This window comes from Schistocerca nitens, chromosome 6 (assembly GCF_023898315.1).
Source record: "Schistocerca nitens isolate TAMUIC-IGC-003100 chromosome 6, iqSchNite1.1, whole genome shotgun sequence".
Classification (NCBI taxonomy): Eukaryota; Metazoa; Arthropoda; class Insecta; order Orthoptera; family Acrididae; genus Schistocerca; species Schistocerca nitens.
The window spans coordinates 578,062,958-578,084,986 of NC_064619.1; the positions used below are offsets into that span (position 1 = coordinate 578,062,958).

Genomic DNA, 22,029 nt, shown 5'->3' on the forward strand with positions numbered 1-22,029 from the left:
CGTCATACCATGACAGGAAGTTCGGCAGAATGCCTAATAGGTATGATTAGAGGATTACGATGTTAGAGTGCTTCTGAGACAGGCAAATAAACAATGACTCAAGGAGGAAGAATGAACTGTTGCCTAAAAAGGAAAACAAATTAGCCATGAAAGTGTACATTGTGGATAAAATCGCTGAGAGTAGAGGCTGCAAAATAGTCCATTTACCACCCTACAACTGTGATCTAAATCCGATGAAACTGTCATGGGCCAACATAAAATGCAATTTCAGGGAGAACAATGTCACTGGTGACGTGTCAAATGAAAGACTGCAGAATCTTGTTAATGCTGCTTTCCATTCAGTTACTGCTCAGGATTGCCAAGGTTATTGCAGTGTAGCAGCTGGAGCAAGAGCACTGGACACGAGATGGAATAATGGTAAAGGTCATTGATTCCATCAGTACCATGCCCTCGACCTATGATGATGATGATGATGATGATGATGATCTTTTTTCTTTTAATCAAACGTAAATGACAGTGATCTTCAGTGAACATCATTTTGACAGTTCTTTCAGGCACAGTTAATTACACTTTATGCTGTGCTGCGTTTAATAAATGCAATGTGCAAACAGATTCCAGAAATCAGATTTTGGCTTTAGATTCATAGTGTCGTAAGTTGTACATTCATCTACTTTCTTTTTCATTACTTGCGATAAATAAATGTAACGTAAGTTGTAGCTAAAACCCTTGAGCATGAATATTTCAACAAATTAGGTGATTTCCAATCTGATGGAAGTGTCACTTAAGTGGGTCTGATGGAAGTGTCATGTAAGTGGGCAGTATTTCTGCAAGTGCTGCCTCAGATTTCGTGTTAAGCACAAAACGTGGGTGGCGGTGCTCCTCTCCCTTCAGCACTTGTAATGTGGGGGCACGGCCGTTCCTGAGAGCCACCATGCCAATAGTCAACTTATCGCAGACAAACGGTACTGTTCTCTGTCAGCTTTGCGTTGGCCACATTTGACTTGCCCGTGGCCACATTTCTGACATGATGGTGCACCCCACTGCTGGGGTGGAACCAATCTCTCAGTGGCTCACATCCTACTGGACTGCCCTAATTTGGCCACCTTACTTGCTATAATAATCTGATTTTGTACGTTTTACCCATGAAAGTCATTTCTACTCCTGTCAGTGACATTGGGTATATTAGCCTCATTGGTCGCATGAGGGACTGGAGGGGTGCTACGTCGCCTGCTCCGACCCAGGGCACCCACCTGTTGCTGCCCTTGCTTGGTGGTCCAGCCTGGTTCCTGTCCTTCCTACTTTTTTAATTCTTGTTATTCTTTTACATCTTTTGTTGGTTTACTGCCTCATCATTGTTGTTCTGTTTCCTAAAATTTTACCCACTAGCCCGTGTTGCTAGTTTTCTTGTGGTAATGGAGGGTGTGGAAGCACCAGTCAGATGCAGAGGGTGCACCTGCTGTTGCATAATGAACCTTGGAGTCCTCTAGCTGATTTATGGGTGGGGCGAGTCACCCACCTTCACCCTTTTACCCCTCCCTCCCTCACTTATACTTCCACCTGTCTCTTGGTTTTCTTGGTCCTAGGGTACAGTTGAGTTCATTGGTAGGTACACTACTGGCCATTAAAATTGCTACACCACGAAGATGACGTGCTGCAGACGTGAAATTTAACCGACAGGAAGAAGATGCTGTGATATGCAAATGACTAGCTCTTCAGAGCATTCACACAAGGTTGGCGCCGGTGACGACACCTACAATGTGCTGACATGAGGAACATTTCCAACCGATTTCTCATACACAAACAGCAGTTGGCCGGCGTTGCCTGGTGAAACGTTGTAATGCCTCGTGTAAGGAGGAGAAATGCGTACCATCACGTTTCCGACTTTGATAAAGGTCGGATAGTAGCCTATCGCAGTTGTGGTTTATCGTATCGCGACATTGCTGCCTGCGTTGGTTGAGATCCAATGACTGTTAGCAGAATATGGAATCGGTGGGTTCAGGAGGGTAATACAGAACGCCGTGCTGGATCCCAATGGCCTCGTATCACTAGCAGTCGAGATGACAGGCATCTTATCTGCATGGCTGCAACAGATCGTGCAGCCACGTCTCGATCCCTGAGTCAACAGGTGGGGACATTTGCAAGACAACAACCATCTGCACGAGCAGTTCGACAATGTTTGCAGCAGCACGGACTACCAGCTCGGAGACCACGGCTGCGGTTACCATTGACGCTGCATCACAGACAGGAGCGCCTGCGATGGTGTACTCAACGACGAACGTGGGTGCATGAATGGCAAAACGTAATTTTTTCGGATGAATCCAGGTTCTGTTTACAGCATAATGATGGTCACATCCGTGTTTGGCGACATCGCGGTGAACGCACATTGGAAGCGTGTATTCGTCATCACCATACTGGGGTATTACCCAGCGTCATGGTATGGGGTTCCATTGGTTACACATTTTGGTCACCTCTTGTTCGCATTGACGGCACTTTGAACAGTGGACGTTACATTTCAGATGTGTTACAAGTCATGGTTCTACCCTTCATTCGATCCCTGCGAAACCCTACATTTCAGCAGGATAATGCACAACGGCATGTTGTAGGTCCTGTACGGGCCTTTCTGGATCCAGAAAATGTTCGACTGCTGCCCTGGCCAGCACATTCTCCAGATCTCTCACCGACTGAAAACATCTGGTCAATGGTGGCCGGGCTACTGGCTCGTCACAATACACCAGTCACTACTCTTGATGAACTGTGGTATCGTGTTGAAACTGCATGGGCAGCTGTACCTGTACACGCCATCCTAGCTCTGTTTGACTCAATTCCCAGGCATATCAAGGCCATTATTACGGCCAGAGGTGGTTGTACTGGGTACTGATTTCTCAGGATCTATACACTCAAATTGCGTGAAAATCTAATCACATGTAAGTTCTGGTATAATATATTTGTTCGATGAATACCCGTTTATCATCTGCATTTCTTCTTGGTGTAGCAATTTTAATGGCCAGTAGTGTATTTGTCATCTGTGTCCTCGGTCTCTGGGGACTATTCCTGGCGTGACACACAGACGATTGAGGCACCGATGACCTTGTCGTTTGGTCACTTTAACCCCCATCAGTCCAGCCATCCATCCTTTCCATTTTACTTATGGAGTGATTATCATTTAATGTTGTCGAACAGTTGCGAACATTTTATGCAAATTGAGCAAATAGTTAACAGCAATGATATGTGATGTACATTATGCCTTAAGTGTGTGTAACAATTCTTGTCAGTAAACTGTTTCATTTTACAATTAACGAAATTGCTGGAAGTAATTTAAAACTCATCCAGTACCTCATTCTTATATAGATTATTGCATTACTTGCTATTACTTCAAAATTTTCTCATAAAGTATCATCAGATTCATATCAGTTGAAATGAATTTTTCCATAAATTTCAGGATTCAGCATTAAAAGCAGATGGCATCACAAAACAGGGCTATTTGATGAAAGGCCCAGAAACAGGGAGTGATCGTATGTTTGTCAATCTAGGATCTAAATCCTTCAAGCGACGTTACTGTTACTTGAGGTATGTACTTATTTAGGTTTGCAGTATTTAAAAAGTAGTTCATACATATTTCAAGTGTAAAGCAGACCACTCAATGAAAAACAGCATTAATTGCTGGTGCCAAAGCCTGAGAAACTCTTATCTTCATGCTTACCTTTGCTGAATGCCTGCTGGGTGTGAGCTGTCTACTTTTCCTTTGTACCAATGTTCACAGCTTCTGTTTATACACATTTAAACTACAACAGAACACATTGCAGTTCACAAAACCCTAAATTTGCTTGATCAGTGTGTGCAGGAAAACTTGATGGTGGAGAAATTAAGTGTTCTCTAACTGTGCATCCATGAATTGATTATCTTTGTTCACAGGAACCATGATTTATTTGTAGCAAATCAATTTCAGCCTGATTACAAGAGTCAACATAATTTTATATTGCTTACCCTATGTTTAAAACTTAATGCTTAAAATCCACAGTATAAGGGTATAAAAATTTATAACAAAGTAAAAGAAAAAGATTTGCTCAATATTAATTTAGAATTACTGAAAAAAATTATATGACAGACTTGTTCAGAAATGTTGTTATTCAAGATGTAGTTCATGATTGTCTGTGCCTGGGTAATGAGGTTTTCAGGACTCAGCTTGTGAGGATAAAGTAACATGGAAATAGTATAGACAGATATCATTGTGCAGGGAAGTGTTTTACGAAGAAACTGGAATTTTTACAGCCACTCCACTGGTGGACAATTGAAAACAAATGTAAACAAGTTTGCAGAGCACGGGAAAACATTTTTTGCAGGCACTAGTTCAAAGTAGTAAAACGGAGATGTGAAGAAAGATAACTGCACATAGAGACTACACCAAAGTGTTAATTGTCTTTCATGTTATATATTCCTTAGGAGAAAAAATAATAAAAGAAATTGATGAAAAACATAGAAGTTGATTAAAAGCACCATGAGTAATAGGTACTGTTCAGGTTGCTTTTGTGTCACAAGGTCACGGAAACTGGAAATAATTGCTGAACTGAGTCTGTAAATCAGTCAGGCATTTGGTCTAAGTATGAACAATTGAAAGATTATGAAATAATGATATTTTCGGAATTATTTGATGATACTGATGAGAATTGATATGAGGTAACAGTTTACTCAGCAGTCTTAACTTGATAAACCCAAATAAAACAATCATGCTGTGTTTAAAGGGAATGTTACCCCTATGTTGACGCAATATGATGGGCAATGAATATGAATATACTTAGTTCTTCACCAGAATTACATCATATAAATCTAATTAAACCAAACAGTAACTGTTAATTTAATAAGTGTTGATTGAATTGATAGCCTATTACAACACATTCACTCACACCTCCATGGCCATGAGGTATCACTATTGTATGTAAAGCAACTCACACGTATACACTGACAGAGTTATAATTGTGACTAATGGCAGTGATTAATTTCTCTGTTAAAAGTGGTAGTGATAATGCTAAATACATTCTGACATGGTGCATCTACAATTACGCATTCACTAGTGATTTTACTGGTTTAATAAATCACGACTGCGAGAGTAATAAAGAGCAATTATAGGGGAAAAAATAACAAGAGAAATTAACATTAAATTTGATAATCTTTAATGTGATTGAACTATGAAGTGTATGTGACTGTAAAAGTGTAGCATATCAAGTGAGATTCTTTTTGCCCCTTGATGCGGGGTTGACTTTTTCCTTGATAGCTAACCTTCTCCATATTCTCCTTTGCAAATTTTAATTACAGTTCATAGGTCATTAAGCAACTGAAAACAAGAATTTTAAAAGATGTGTTTTCATTGGTTCTGATGTACTGGCAATCAGCGATATTCTGTGAATGTCATTGATAATTATTTTACACTTGTGTGAAAGAAAATAAGGTAGTGTCACTGCATTTAGTAGGAAAATTGTTTTGCAGTAATTGCACATGGCATAAAGCCATAAAAGCCAAAAGATACACCTATGTCATTGCTGGCACTAAAGCTTGATACTATGCACCTATCTGAGTTCTTGTATATTCTGCCATCATTTACTGTCAAAAGTTAACAACTGTTAATGTAATTTTAAAGTCATTTGACAATGTTTCAGCATGAAAGTTAAGTCATGCATTAGTATTTATGTTATGCAACATAATGGTTATTGCAATATATGTGTATTTATTTTACAGGCAAGAAGTTGATGGGACATATATTTTAGAACTGCACAAGGATGAAAAGGAGACTGAAGCAAAAGCAACAATTGTTATGGATTTTTGTACAGAAGTTGTTAGGGTAAGAAAATTTCAACGATCAATTTAGTTGTATGCGTTTCTGGTATTAATCATTAATAGTTTCTAACAATTTTTATTTGAGACCTTTGTGTGATTCAAAGTTTTGAGATGCTGTTCTATCTAATAATTCTTTCCAGAAAATGGTGTAGTTGTAGAGTACAATGCAAATTAAGTGAAAACTAAACCACGAGAATTGTTAATTTATTCTCAGTTAAACTATGGAAGAGTACATCTCAAATGAAGGACATCATTGTGCATTGTGGTATATTGGGTGATCTATCATAATTTTAGAAGGGGAAGAAAATTGATGTCTCTTGTTAGGCAGACCCTTCTTTACTATTATGTTTCCCGAGACATCATTTGGCTTATTTCCTTATATGATTCTGAATTATTCTGTATAGTGTGAACTTCTTATGTTTCCAGAAATAACATTTTTCTCCTTTCTTGGAAATTAGAGGTTTGGTTAAATTTTTCCCTTGTGCTCATAGTAAATATTTTTTTCTCCTTTTATAATGATTGAGAACTTGTAAAATGACTGGTATATCTCATTATTTTGTCTAAGATGCAATATACTGCTATTCGTTTGATAATTGAATCTGCTTTAGAAACTTATTTTCTTTTTGCTTTTGATGATTCTTTATTCAAATGTCTGTAGCATATGTAAGCAAACAACACAAAAAATTAGTTGTTCCTAGAAGACATCAGGCTAATACCCTGTAACACTGTCATTAGCCTAAATAACAGCCTCAACTGGGTGATTAATGGAGTCTGCAATTTTGTTGGGTGTGCCATTTCCAGGCGAAGCTACTTCTTGATGATTAGATCTCATAGAGCTACCAAATTTCAGGGATGTTGATTGCTACTTTTAATCTGCTGACCCAAAGAGTCCCTGGCGTTTTCTGTGAGATTAAAATTGGGTGAGATTGTAAAGAACAATTCCAGTGTCATGGCTGTGCTATCCTGTTATTTTATTATCTATTCCAGATACATCCAACACTTACATCTCAGTCTGTGTCGTCATTTTCTTATGGCTGATATGATGCAGAGTGTAAGACAGTTTCCATGTATTTAGGAGTAGTGTGGTTCAGATCCTTTTCTGGCCTGCTGTTTGTGAGGTCACTTTGGGAGAATGCTGTGATAATTTTGAGAAGAATGCAGCTGAGTTTATTTCTTTCCCAATTCCTTTTCTGACTGTGCTAGTATTTGGACATCAGAGAGACTTAAGATTGTAACCCTTCTTTCTGTATTCCTTCTTTTCTTCTAGCCTTACTTCTTTCATGATATATTTCTTCAGAGTCCACAGATATTGTAATCACTTTTTGTAATGTAATTGGTTGGATAAAAAATCTACTCACCATGCAGCAGCAGGAGAAGAAACACGTGAAAGTTAATGAAATGTGAAAGTTTTCAGAGTGAGTTGCTCCTTCTGTTAGAAGGGTTGAAGGAGTGCCTCCGAAAGCTTCCACATTTCCTTAACTTTCATGTATATTTTCTCCAGTCATTGCTTGCTGAGTAGATTTTTTACCTATCAGTTATATTTTCAAAAATTGTTTCTTTTCACTGATAAAATCAACTTCTAGATAGATTTGCATCTCCCAGCCTTATTCAAGCCTTTGTACTGAACTCACATCAGTGGTTTGCTTGTTAGTTTTGCTACTTATCATATGTACTTGATTGTAGGCCATGTGTGAAATTGGGCTTCACCTTAATTTTGAAAAGAGATTATAGTAAGAAGTAAATCTCAAATATAGGCCGCAACACTAAATTTACAATGAAGTTCAGTTAGACAATACTTTGAGGTGCATCTCTCTCCTTCCCCTTCTTCAGTGCTAGCATAACTACAGTTTAACTGTTAAGTTGACAGAAAGAGTGGCTCTGCTACAATTATAGCTTCACCTGTTCTGCAACTAGGTGGCAGGCTTTCTATACTTGACTTGTGTGTTGTGGAAATACTGGATTTATTGGGAGTTCTGGTGATGTGACTAATTCACGGGACAGTGTAAGGAGATTGAGAGCAAGAGAAAAGTTGATCTTTTGGTTTGTCAGTGACATTGGGAGAGGAGTATGCTAGTTACAAGGAAATATTTTAATTTCAGGTTTTCAGCTACACAAAGGAACATGGAAAATGGGTAGCTGAATGCAGATTTGATGTTGATGAAAAAAACATTCGTTGATGACGAACAAGCGAACAAAACCTTCTAAATAGTTTGAAAAGTTGTTGGGCATTTTGAGGGCAATAGTGCAAATATCCAGATGTGGAAAAAGACTTGTTTGATTTTGTGATTCAGAATAGGAAATATGGATATGCTGCTACAGCAGAAATAATTCAAATTGAAGGCAGCAAAGTAGCATGTAGAAGAAACATATTGCCAGTAAAATTTAAAGTTTTGTATGGGTGGGTTTTGTGATTTATGCAACAAAACAATCTGCCTGTTCATCGAAGAACTACAACTGCACAAAAACTGCCCCAAATTTACGAAAACAATTTATCTTTTCAGCATTGCATAATCCATATTTGACACAAAAAATGTTATTTACTTTCCCAGATAGGGAACGCAGACCAAACGCCAGTCTATTTTGATATGCTGAGCAGCACTTGGGTAGGGAAACATAGTGTGCCAATACATATGTGTGGTGCTGAAAAGCAGCAGTGCGCAGTGATGTTAAGCATTATGACTGATTGGATGAAAATTGCCACTGTATGTGGTTTTTAATTAGAAAACCCTCCCCAAGGGAGGAAGCTTCCCACCTGGGGTATTATTGTAAGAGCTCGTGACAGGGGGTGGATGACAGAGCAGCTGGTCCCAGACTGGATTTCAGCAGTTTGGAAAAAGCAGTTAGGAGCTCTTCTTCACTCAAATCGGTACATACTTTTTACTGGTGCACTGGTGCTCAAATGAAACAGAATCCGGAAGAAGGAAACTGTGACTTAGTTATTATTCCTAGCGGCATGACAAGAGTGTTGCATCCTTTGGATGTGTGTACAAACCATTCACTCAGAGCTAATATAAGGCAGTTCTATAGAGATTATATAATGAACAGTGCAACTCTGATGCCAGAAGGCCCATTTGCAGTGTGCTTCTGTGTCAGACGTATGCCCTTGGATATTGGCTGCTTGTCATGAAAAGTTAAAAAATATTGAATTTCCAATTATTTTGATGGGTCTGAAGATGGCCACGTTTATATTAGTGACTCTGAACAAAATTCTGGATCATCAAGAATGGGTGAGGATGAAGATGCTGGTGATGTGGAGAAGTGATTGTGCTTGATTTAGGTGAAACTGATAGTCTGGAATAAATGGGACCAACTGCGTAGTGTTTCAGTATGTTCAGATTTTATGTACTTGCAGTTGTATATTTTTGGCAAAAGCAATAAAATGTCATTGTTGCGAGTAATCTATTCAGTGTTGCATGAATCTTATCTCCATCTGTCTTAATTAGATCTGATTACAATTCTTCGTTTGTGTGGCCACAGTGTTCATAAATGTTTTATGCTTGTTAAAGATATCTGAAATCCGTATTGGCAACTACTAAAATGACATTTCCAGACAGCTGACAATGTTTTCAAAAAATAAAATGAAACGCACAAAATAAAATAGGGTCAACGAAAGCATCCGATTCTAGCTGTCGGCTTTAACCCGTGACGTAAGGCTGTTGTGGTGTGTGATGTCATGATGGTGTCGGGTTTAGTTTGTGAGAGTGGTATGTTTGTAGGTGTCGTTTTGATGTGATCGGTGGTGCTCTCTGGTGGTATGTTTATGTGGTGTGTGTTAGGTGATATTTTTGGTTTAGTTTGCGTGTGTGGCATGTTTATAGGTGGCATATTGTTGTGGTCAGTGGTTCTCTCTGGTGGTGTGTTTATGGGTAGCGTGTTATGTGGCGTATGGGGTTCATTTGCATGAACATGTGTGTGGTATCGGTGGTGACTGTACTTTCAGCAGAATATTTTTCAGTGAATTAACAATTTTGGCTTTGCTATGTTGATGTTACTATAATTTTTTTTCTGTTCATCATGTGTGAATTTTGGTAAATTCCTTTGTTTATGTCTTTGGTAGGTATGGATATGACTGTCTAGGTCAACAGTTTTTGGATGTCGGTGATGATGGGGGACAGTGCGTTGTCTCTAATAAAATTTCTTTAGCTATTTGGCCTGTTGGCTGAAGTCGTGAAGTGTTCAATGTGTCATGAAGAAATGAGGGTTACTAAAGTTCTGGCATCTCGGAACAGGGTCGGCCATATGTGGAGATGATGTAAGGATAACTTATGGCCCTCCATTAGGCGAGGTTCGTGGTTTGAGAAGTCTAGGTTGGGCATGCGAGAAATTGTGTTAATGATGTATCATTTTTGTTATAAATCCTCTCACAGTTTCTGTGCGCATGAGGTGGTGTGAGTGAGAGAACATCGCTTGATTGGTATTCTTATTGTCGTGAGGCATGTTCTGAATATATTAAGCACAGGGGTAGATTGGGAGGGCCTGGTGTTGTGGAGAGTGATGAGTCGCAGTTGGGGAAGAGAAAGTATGGGAGGGGTAAGTCTTTGGTTGGTTTATGGGTGTGGGGGGCTGTGATATCGAGGAGGGGGGGGGGTTCAGAATGTGTATTTAGGGTTTTAGAGGGCCAGACAAAAAGGGAATTAGTGGGATTGATTGAGGATTTTATTGAAGAGGGTACCACTATAGTTTCAGACTTGTTTTCTTCTTATAGTAAGTTGGGTCAGCAGGGGTACAATCATTTAGTAGTGAACCACAGTGTTGAGTTTAAGAATTATGAGACAGGGGCCTGTACGAGAACTACAGAGGGGTTTTGGACGGCAGTTAAGTCGGTGATTGGGAGGGGGAAGAGGCGCTCTTCTAACCTTGTCTCATCTAGATGAGTACTGTTGGTGGAAGTGCGTCCCTGAGGGCTATTGTATTTTTAGGGTTTTTTTTAAAGGGCGATTAGCAGGATGTATGGGCCAAAGGTTGTGGGTTAGTTAGGTGTTGGGTGGCGGGTGGGGGGTGGTGTCTACGGCTTGGGGGGGGGGGTGTTTTTCTTTGATTTTGTGTAGAGGATTTTTTTTGTTATAGTTGTTGTGGAGTTGTAGAGTGTGAATGGGATACTTTTTTTGTTTTTTTGTTTTTGGGTCTTGTATTTTTTTTGGGGGGGGGGGTGGGTTGGGTTGTGGTTTTTTTGTTGGTTTGTATGTTTTTGTTTGTTTGCACGCGTGTGTGTGTGTGTGTGTGTGTGTGTGTGTGTGTGTGTGTATAGTGGTGAGTTGATGTTTTTTGTTTTTTGTTAAATGGTTGGTGGGATGTTGGTAAGTTGTTTGGTTGTTTGTATTGGTGATTTGGTATTTTGATTTGCTGTTGACTTATATGACTTTAGGGAAGTGTTTTATTGCAAGGTGTGGTTGTGGCTATGGCTGATTTGGTATCGTTAGTTGCTGTTGACCAATATTGGTCAAGGGAAGTGTTCGATTCCAATTTTAATGTTCTAGGAGGTCTTTTTTTTATTCCAGTGGATTTTGTGTGTAGTGGAATTTGGTAAGTTTGTGGGGTCTTGTTATTTTAGTGTTTTTTGTCATTTGGTGTACTGGCATGTGTTTATATTTAGTTTGTCCCCACCCAAAAACCCTCAATTTCCCCCACTTGTCCCATTAGTTTCATTATATTTTTGGAGGAATATCTGTTTGGTGGTTTTTCGATCTATTTTCGTGTTTGTTGTCATGTTTATGTGATTATTTCATAGGAGCAGTATGGGAGTTGTTGTGAATGGTTATTTCCACCATATTGGTGACGTCATTGGTCAAATCAGAGGGGTGGAATCGAACACTTCTATTATCCCATAAAATATATAATGTAATTGGATGGATAAAAAAATCTACTCACGAAGCAGTGGCAGAACACACACAAAAAACAAGGTTATAATTAGGCAAGCTTTTGCAGCCAGTGGCTCCTTCTTGAGGCAGAAGGGTTGAAGGAAAAGGACTGGGGGGGTCTGTGAAAAGGGTAGAGAGACTCACTGGGCAGGATGAGGAGGAGTTTCCTTGACCTACGGTTCTGGGTGACTTTTCCAAAATCAGCCCCTTCTCCTAGACCTCTCCAGTCCTTTTCCTTCCCCTTCAACTCTTCTGCCTGAAGAAGGTGCCACTGGCTCTAAAAGCTTGTCTAATTATAACCTTCTTTCATGTGTGTTTTCTGTTGTTGCTTGGTGAATAGATGTTTTATTATCCAGTGACATTAAATTGTCATAAATTGAATGTTTTTGTTGTTATAAAGTAAAACATATGCATCTTTAAAAGTATCAAAATGGCTTTCAGATACTTTTAATATTAAATGTGCTTTATGCAGTAACTGCTGTGTATTTTGTAGCAGAGAGTAGCTGCAGTGAACACATCTTCAAATTTTGACCACATCAAATTTAAATACTTATAACATTTCTGTGGCTTGGAATTCCATGTATTATGTACTTCTGCTTTTGTTTATGAACAAGTAGAGGCATTGAACACACTGTCATCTGCCAACTGTGATTGGCAATGTTGGCTGCACCAGAAACAGCTATCAGTACCGACTAAGACCATTCTATTTATATCGAAATATGGACTCATATCAGTCGTCTTGCTTCTGTTCTTTAGAAAGTGAACAAGTTGTACAAACAAGCTGACACAATTTTGTGAGACAAAGTTGCTTTCCTTCTTTCTATGAACTGCTACTCCATTAAGTTTCCAATCCTCAGTATACGTGTACATGTCATTTTGAAATGGGCACTTCATGATCTGGTGGGGGGATCTCAATTATAGACCACACCGTGGTTTACCAAGGTAAAATTTAGAAAAACAAAGAGCGGCCTATGACCACGCAAGTTCGGTATATCATTCAATATCTCCTCATATGATCTCATGGTACCAAGTGGACTCGTCCTAGGCTTTCCACACCAGGATAATCAGGGATGGTCATTGAAAGTTTGTACCAGTAACTTGTAAATACACTAAAGCAGCTCTGCAACAATCTTCCTCATAATATATTTATTTATTTATTTATTTTTTGGAGGGGGGACCTCTTCAAAAACTTTTATTAATTTGTCCTTACTTTCTGACATTGTGTTAGGAAGTTTGTTTCCTGGATGGTCATCATACTTTGTTCTAGAGTTCTGTTGAGAAGTTGTTTGATGTAGTTGGCCCAGTGTGTACCCTGACTCATAAGTTCAGCTGGCCATTTTCCATGCTTTATCATCCAGTGGTAGTTTTTCTGTAGCCATGCCAATCTCTGTGCTTTGTGACGTGTAGTGAGTGGATATACAAGGTGATTATAACTAAAGGTAAACTTTCGAACTGCTGTAGAAATAACACCACTGGTCAGCATGACATCAAATTGCAATGGAGTATTATTGGGGAAGGGGGAAAACGTATGGCAGAAGAAAAATAAATAATTACAAAATGTAGCAATAGATGGCGCTGCACTGTAAGCATCATAATTTAATAGTGATCGACTACAAATGACAAATGAATCATACAGCAATGCCTAAGGTGTACGTTAAACAAACTGCACTACTTAATGTGCATGAGTGTACAGGTGTGATACTGTTAGTTACGTAAGTCCATCCACCAAGGCAGGGTCGGATCACATTGGATGGGAAATATCGAGTTTTAATTGTCCTGAGGCCAAAAAACGCATAAAAAGCATCACTCACATCGAGTTTTAATTGTCCTGAGACCAAAAACTGCATTAAAAGCATAAATAAAAAACAAATCAGGTTATTAATTTCCGTGTGACTGGTGCAAATTATGTTCAGTATGCTGTCCACCATTTTATGCAACAAGTTTATATCGAGAAACAGCATGTTCCAAAAGTGTTCCAAGGGTCACGTTCAGAATGTGTTGCGCAATGGGTGCCTTCAATGCAGCTAAGTTTGCAATCGGGACACTGAACACATCTTTCAGACAGTCGCACAGCCAGAAGTCACATGGATTCAGGTGATCGGGATGGCCAGGCTGTAGGAAAATGACAGCTGATAATTCTAGCATTTCTGAAGTGGCGCTTCAGCAGCTGCTTTACTGTATTTGCAATGTACGGAGGTGTACCATCTTGCATAAAAATTATCCCATCCACACATCAACACTGTTGGAGAGCTTGCCAGTGACGGTACAGGTAACAGAACCAAAACACCTGTCTGTTTGAAAAAATGTAGTTCTATGATAAATGATGCCGTAAAGCTGCACCACACAGTGACCTTTTCAGGATGAAATGGTACTGGTTGATTTGCCCATATTCGACAGTTCTATGTATTGACATATCCTGTCAGATGGAAGTGGGATTCATCTGTCCACAAAATCTTCCATAGCCAATCATTATCCACTTCCATGTGAGCAAGAAATTCGAAACCAAATGTCTCTCTTGCTGTAAGGTCAACAGGAAGCAACTCATGCACATGGGTAATTTTGAATGGATAGCAAAGAAGGATGTTTCATAGGATTTTACACACTGTGTTCATGGGTATGTCCAATGTTCTGGCAATTCTCCATGCACTACATGTTTGCCACCACTCGTCTCCTCCTGCATTGCTGTGGCCACTGCTTCCGCTGATGTCGAATCAATTTGTTTGCTCCCTCTACTAAAAAAGACCCATCTTTTCGAATGTCCAAATCATATTCTCCAGACCCACAGCAGTCATTGGACCCATGCCTATTTTAAAACCCTTCAGTGTCCTGAACTACTGCAGAACAACATGTGCACAGTCATCATTCTTGTAGTACAGCTTTACCAGCAGAGCGCAATCCTGCACTGAGGCAGTCATGGCAAACTTCACAGACGTGAAAGGAGGAAAAGCTGTGTACCCAGCATGATTATACCAACTTCAATGGGTTGTGCGCATGACAGGTGTTTCCATTTACGTATTCTGACACATACAGTGCCATCTATTGATCAATTTTCACACTATTTTTTTTCTTCTGCCATACGTTTTCCGCTTACTCCAATAATATTCCATTGCAATTTGACATCATTCTGACCAGTGGTGTTATTTCTACAGAATTTTGAAAGTTTAATTATAATCACACTGTACACATGTATAGTGTCTCCAATACTGCATAGCAGTGGATTGGTTCTGGATGATGTGACTGCTCACTAGTTATTCTTGTTCAACACTTTATTTATTTATTCATCCAGGAACCACCTTAACAATAAGTTTTGTCATTGTAACATAGTAGAAACAATGTAAGTATGCTTTGATGAGGATGGGACAGGTGGTCAAACATGGCCTTGATGAAGGAGCCATCCTGGCATTTGCCTAAAATTCTTCTTCTTTGTTAGCGCTACAACCCTTGGTGAGCCTTGACTTCTTCAGTGATTTTCCTCCACATTTCTAGGTTGTTTGCTGCTCTTTTCCATTCCTGAACTCCTAAACTGGTGAGATCTGCTATTATGTTGTCAATCCATCTTCTTCTAAGTCTCCGATTTTACCTAGCTGAATGGATCATACCTTTCATCATTTTCTTTGCTATTCTGTCCTCTTGCCATTCTTTCCACTTGTCCTAATCATCATATTCTCTGTGATTTCACGAATTATATTATGTCCCTACCTTGTATTAATACTTGTAATTTTGCACTGTAGCATGTTCTCCAGTCTTCTTACTTCCATATTGTACCATAGATTTTGCATAGTATTTTTTGCTCAAAGGCTCTTTGTGGATTTTTGTCGTCTCTGTCAATGTCCATACCTCTGACCCATATGTTATAACTGGGTGGACTATGGAGTTATATATTAGTAGTTTTGTTTTTCTTGTAATGAGGCTATTTCTGAAAAGTTGCATATTTGCGAAGTAAGCTCTGTTTCCTGCTTGTATTCTTCCCCTTGTAGCCTTTCCAATAATGTTATTATTTGTTATTGGGGCTCCCAGGTAGTTTAAAGAGGACACTCCTTTGAATCATTTGCCATTGATGTTTAGGTCTTTAGCAGTTCTTCTGGCCTCAGATTGTGACATGACCATATATTTTGCTTTGTTTTCTTTCACTATGAGGCCAATTTTTAATGCTCCTGTTGCCTTTGCCAGATATATTACTTGGAGTGTATTGATATTTCTTCCTCCTATAGCAGTGTCATCAACATATGCACATATCTGGCTAGTTTTCATAAATGTGGCACCTCTTCTGTTGATTTTATTTACTAGACTACACAGGGGTATATTGAATAGGTCAGTGGAGAGACTCTCACCTTGCTTTATGCTTTTATGAAAGTAAAGCCTTCACTTGTCCTGCTAAAGACCTTTATTTTTGCTCTTGTCTCTGTCATTGTCATTCCGATTAATCTTATTAGTTTAGCACATATGGCATCTTCTTCCATTACTGTGTATAGTTCTTGCCGGTTTATGCTGTCCAAGGCTTGTTTGAGTCGATGCATAGGAAATGCAGATCTATATCATATTCATATAACATTTCTATCATTTATTTTATCACAAATATTTGATCAGTAGTTCCTCTTTTTGTCAAAAGCTACACTGATATACCCCTAGTATAACTTCTGTACACTTCAGTATCCCTTCGTTTAATGTAATTTTGAAGATCTTATAAGCTGTGCTTAGGAGTGTTATACCTATGTAGTTTCCACATGCTGTTCTATCCCCTTTCTTTTAAATGGGGTTTATTATTCCAGTTTTCCAAGTATCTGACATAGTTCGTGTTATCAGTTATTAATGTGTGCAGTTCCTTTGTTACAGCCTCTCCACCATTTTTTATTAATTCAGGGATTATGCTGTCTTCCCCAGGGGCTCGATTGTTTTTTGTCTTGTGCACAGTCTGGAGATCTCTTGTAGTGTTGGCTATCTTACCTCATCGGCATCATTGTCTACTTCCAGTTCCCATCTTTCCTCCTGTGCAGCTGTCTCTTTGTCTTGTAGGCTGGTATTTGGTGTTTCTTTGAAATATCTGCCCATCTTCCCACTGCTTGTTCTTCCTCCCTTATCATTTTACCATCTGTGCTGGAGCATGCCATTATTTTTGGCTGGAATCCGCTCTTTATTTTGCCTGCAATATAATAGTACTTTCTTATTTCACTGTGTTCCTTTAAATCTTCTAGCTCTTAAAATTTCTTCTTCGGACACTCTCTTTTCTTTCTGTTGCACAGTCTGTTAGCTCTTCTCCTCACTTCTCTGTATTGCTCCACATTATTTCTGGTTTCTCTCTGTAGCACTTCTATTCTTGCCCTGTTCTTTTCCCCTATTGCTGACCGGCAGTCTTCGTCAAATCATTTCTGGGTTCTACTGTTTCTTGTTATGCCTATTATTTCTTCTGCAGATTCTTTAATGCCTTTTTCAGTCCCACCTTACAATAGGCACCTTCACTGCTGGGCAGGAGGTTTGCATGCTTCGTTAAAGTTAAGAGCTGTGCCAGCGGTAGCATAGCTACTGGCAGGGTCACTCAAGGCCGTTTGGTCTTGACTGAGGAGACAGACGAAGTGCATCCCACATTATAGGGCAGGGAGGGCTCTGGAGGTGTAGTGAAGCCATAGAGGAGTAAACCTAATACAAATTCTGGTCCTCCAGGTTGGGGGTTGGACATGGGGCTAATAACCGCATAACATAAAAAAAGAACATTGTGGAAATTCAACAGAAACCTTGGAAACTGGATGGAAAACATGTATCATGACCCCGGCAAAGTAAACAGATTAAGGATCTGACAGTAGCATTATGGAATGTGAGGACAATGCTTCGACCTGGAAAAATGAAAGAAATAGCCAATGATATTTTAAAATTATGTATGATGTTATAGGGGTACAGGAAATAAGACAGCAAGGAAATCGGCAGAGAGATAAACTTGAGTACTCATTGGCACATAGTAGATGAGAAGAAAAAAAAGAGGCCAATTCGGAACAGGATTTATAACAACTTGGGAAGTAGGAAAAGCATATTAGAAATTGAACTCGTAAAGTGGAAGGATGTGCAGACTCAAACTAAGAGGGAAATTTAGGAACATATCAATAGTAAATTGACATGTGCCAATGAAGCAAAAAAGGAATATAATAAAAGAACAGCTCTCTGAAGACTTGGAATAAGTATGCTGTGCTGTACCTAAATTTGACTTGATGCTAGTAATAGGAGATTTTAAGGCAAAAATAGAGAGGAATGAACATCAGTATGCAGTTTCTGGAAAATATTCACTGCATGAAGAAATCAGTGAGACTGGATACTTATTATGCCAATTCGCAGCAAGGAATAATACGACTATTAAAAGTATCTGTCTCTCGCACAAAAGGATCTATTTGGGTACTTGGAAGTGTGCAGTCAATGGAGTAGTCAATCAGATTGCCCATATTTTAGTGATTGCACACCACTCCACATTAATTATAGATTTATGGAACTGTAGAGGACCAAACTGTGACTTGGACCACTCTTGTGATGAACTCAGTCTTGGGAAAGAAACTGCCATTAAAAAATGACAACAGGCTATGAAAGAAGGTAAACTGTAATACTGACAAACTGAAAATCCCCGATGAAGTAAAAAAATACCAAGTAACACTAAGCAGAAAGTTGAGTAATGAAGAGACTGTAGTAGAAATAGATGAAAGGTAGAGCATATGCCTAAAATGATTTAGGAAACCCATGGGAAACCTACAGCAGGATGGCATGACAGAGCAAACGCTATCCTCCTAAATATAAGGTCACTGTCGTAACAACTGCATTGCTTGGTCCCTATTGTGCAATGTTCTTTGATTTATACATAGTTGGTGCCAGATAAATTATAACATGAAACATAATTTTGCTCTTCATCACTGCATACACTTAGGACACACACAGGTGACTACTGAACCATAAACATGCTGCTGTGTCTCTTACACTAACTCCAGTCTGTTTGGAAACTGACTTCGTGTCTGTAAATATGTAACTATGCACCATGCACATCTTCATGTTCACATACATTAAGTACGTGGCTTGCTGCAGTGTGGTCCATTTAACTGTTACAATCTGTGATAGTTCATCGCTTGTTATCAGCTATGTTTTTTACTCAGCTTAACATTAAATGTATACAACTGAACAAAATGTTTATTTAAGTACTAGATCTGAGGGTAATTTCTGTGCTAGATTGGAACCAGTTACCAAAAACAATATTACTTCACTGAATTAAAAGTGCTAACCCTACTCTAACATGTTTAATTGTGAAAGACCATTCTTAGCTATGTCTCTAATATAAATGCAGTGATGTTTTTCACCTGTTGCTATCTCTGATTGAGTATTATGCTTAGTTTTTCTTCTCTACAGTGATTTATGATGAGATAATTTATTGTTTCATCTTTATTTGGTAATTCCACTAATAACATTTGTTTTTACTTTAGACACCATAGAGAAGCGGAAAATACCTATTGTACAGATAAAATTAAATTAAAGTAGATAATTTTGCAGCCAGAATTAAAGGAAAAGAAAATGGTGAAATAAACGATGTGACACATAAAATTTAGCAAGAGTGAAGCTATGCTACGTAGAAGATGGGCAACTTCTTTCTTTATTTCTGCTTTAGTCGTACACAACACAAAGTAAATATTTTAGTTTTGAAAACTCATTGCATTACTTTTTCTATACGTGTTTCTTTACAAGCTATGTGAGAGGTTATATTGAATCAATGTGATTTGCCAAGCCTTCTTCTGACATCTGAAAAATCTCTTTTGTGTGCATTTGTTTAGATGAATAGTATGATTAATTCTTTTAAAAATTAAGCATTATGTTTCAGAACACTAAACGAGGCCGGTTTTCCTTTGAATTGCGCATGACTGCTGGTCACAAATCATTTACCCTTGCTGCAGAATCTGAGGCTGAAATGCAAGACTGGATTAATAAGCTGAGTGCTGTCATTCAGCAGATAAAAATACAGGAAGAAAAGCGAGCGGCCTCATTGGAGAGAGGTATTTTTATTATCTTATTCAGTGGAATATGTCATTAAACTGTTTTAATTTCTTTGGCAGGTTTCTGAACAGCATGGTATAACAGCATGAGTGGTAACTGGAAAATATTATAAAGATGAATGTAGTATGAAAAGATATTGAACCATAAAATACTGGAAGTTCCATGTAGTCATAATGTATATTTATAAATTTTTGCCAAGTGGTGAACCAATACTGTAATGAAACTGCATGGCAGATTAAAACTGTGTGCCGGACCGAGACTCGAACTCCGGGCCTTTGCCTTTCGCGGGCATGTGCTCTACCAACTGAGCTACCCAAGCAGAACTCACGCCCCATCCTCATTGCTTTAATTCCGCCAGTATCTCGTCTCCTACCTTCCAAACTTTGCAGGAGCTCTCCTGCGAACCTTGCAGAACTAGCACTCCTGGAAGAAAGGATATTGCGGAGACATGGCTTAGCCACAGACTGGGGAATGTTTCCAGAATGAAATTTTCACTCTGCAGTGGAGTGTGCACTGATATGAAATTTCCTGGCAGATTAAAACTGTGTGCCGGACTGAGACTCGAACTCGGGACCTTTGCCTTTCGCGGGCAAGTGTATACGTCCCGAGTTCGAGTCTTAGTCACACAGTTTTAATCTGCCAGGAAGTTTCATATCAGCACACACTCCACTGCAGAGTGAAAATTTCATTCTTCAGTACTGTAATGCCACTACAGTGGAACTTTGGTTTTATGTTATCTGATTTTATGTTTTTCCTGATTCTACACTATAAATTCATAGTCCCTCTGAAAGGCCCATATCAGTGCTAAAAAAATTCCCTGTTTTTACATAGTAAACTTTACTCAATTTTACATTCTTGCTCGACTTCACCCAGTTTTCTTGCTATTGGCATTTGAAGTGACTGAATGAGTTATAAGTGGTATAAAAGACAGAAGGTCCACACCGTGGGTGACGGTGGAGTTAAGGGAATATTTCTGGCATATAAGGGAGACATGAGAGAGGAAATACTGATATAATCCATGAGTGGCATTGCCAACATCACTTGTAACGTTTAGCTTTGCCATTTAATAATGATGGGTCCAGTATGTTTCACACTACTTTTTGCAGGAACTCACATAATCGTGACATGGTGGCACTGTGAAAGCGACCAGGAACGAGGCTATCGATTTGTTAGTTGCTATAGGTCAAGCTGATGTTGATTATGGATGTGTTAGTGACAATAGAATCTCAGTTGTAGCAAGAACTCTTTAGGGAAATGTGTTTGTGGTTGTACAACATGAGAAATATTTGTGACAAGAAAGAATATGAATTTTATTACTCATCGTTTCACTTGCTGCAATTTAAGCTGTCCTCTTATGTTCCTGTCTAATATCACACTCAGGAATCAGCGCATATTAAGAAATAAACAATGAAATATTTGTGACAAGGAACAATAAGAATTTAATTGCTGGTTATTTCTCTTGCATGAATGTAATTATTCCTCTTAAATTTTTTGCATGTCTGCACACTCTGAAATCACCACACATTTGGAAATAAACAGACAAATATCTATTTCATCCTTCATTCTCTAACCAGACAGAAATGTGTACAGCATCGAATATTGCAGAACATCTTGTATTATTATCATAATGAATGTGGTAACAATGATAAGTGGAAGAAATATTGGCATCTAGCGAGTTGCGAACCTATAAACTCAAGCTCAGCTAACCACGACGTTAGCCAGGGGGGCACAGAAAGCGATGCGCAGAAAGCAACATGTTTTCTCAGTTGTGCGCATGATGTCACGGTGGAAGCAGCTGTGCCAAACAGTACACAGTTCGAATTGTGTGTGATTGTTTTTCTTGTGTTGTTTTGTGTTTGAAGGAGTATTTTGATTGAGTTCTTTCTTCTGAGGTACTCAGTCAACAGCGGAAACATGCGGAATTCGGGAGTGTTAACAGTTTTTGCTGTAATTGATATAGTTAGCGATAGTGGACAGCGGGATCAACATTGTGTTTGCCAGCTCTATAGTTTATGGTTCGTCCTGTGAAATTCTTACTGGAGAATCTACAAGTGAGTGAGAAAATTAATTTTTACAATGCCAGGCTGTGCTGTTATGGGCTGTTTTTCCTACAACCGGAGCACAAAGGGAACTGATGTAATGTATCACAATTTCCCGCGTAATGAAACATTACAAAAACTATGATTGTCGAAATGTTGTAGGAAAGACAGTGTAAATGTTGCGCATGCACGAATATGTTCTCGCCATTTCGCAGAAACAGATTACTTAAGGGATTTACAGTCTGAATTGCTTAATTTGCCCCGAAAAAGAATGCTCAAGCCAGATGCAGTTC

The 22,029-nt window shown here is 38.9% G+C and overlaps 1 protein-coding gene across 1 annotated transcript in view; it reads left to right on the forward strand.

Annotated features, from left to right (window-relative positions):
- Positions 1–22,029, forward strand: part of LOC126262335 (dedicator of cytokinesis protein 9) — a 356,303-nt gene that overhangs the window by 49,901 nt on the left and 284,373 nt on the right. The window contains exons 5-7 of the mRNA XM_049958894.1: positions 3,440–3,567; positions 5,731–5,833; positions 19,525–19,696. Of these exons, the coding sequence (XP_049814851.1) occupies positions 3,440–3,567; positions 5,731–5,833; positions 19,525–19,696 (403 nt within the window). The remainder of the gene's footprint in view (positions 1–3,439; positions 3,568–5,730; positions 5,834–19,524; positions 19,697–22,029) is intronic.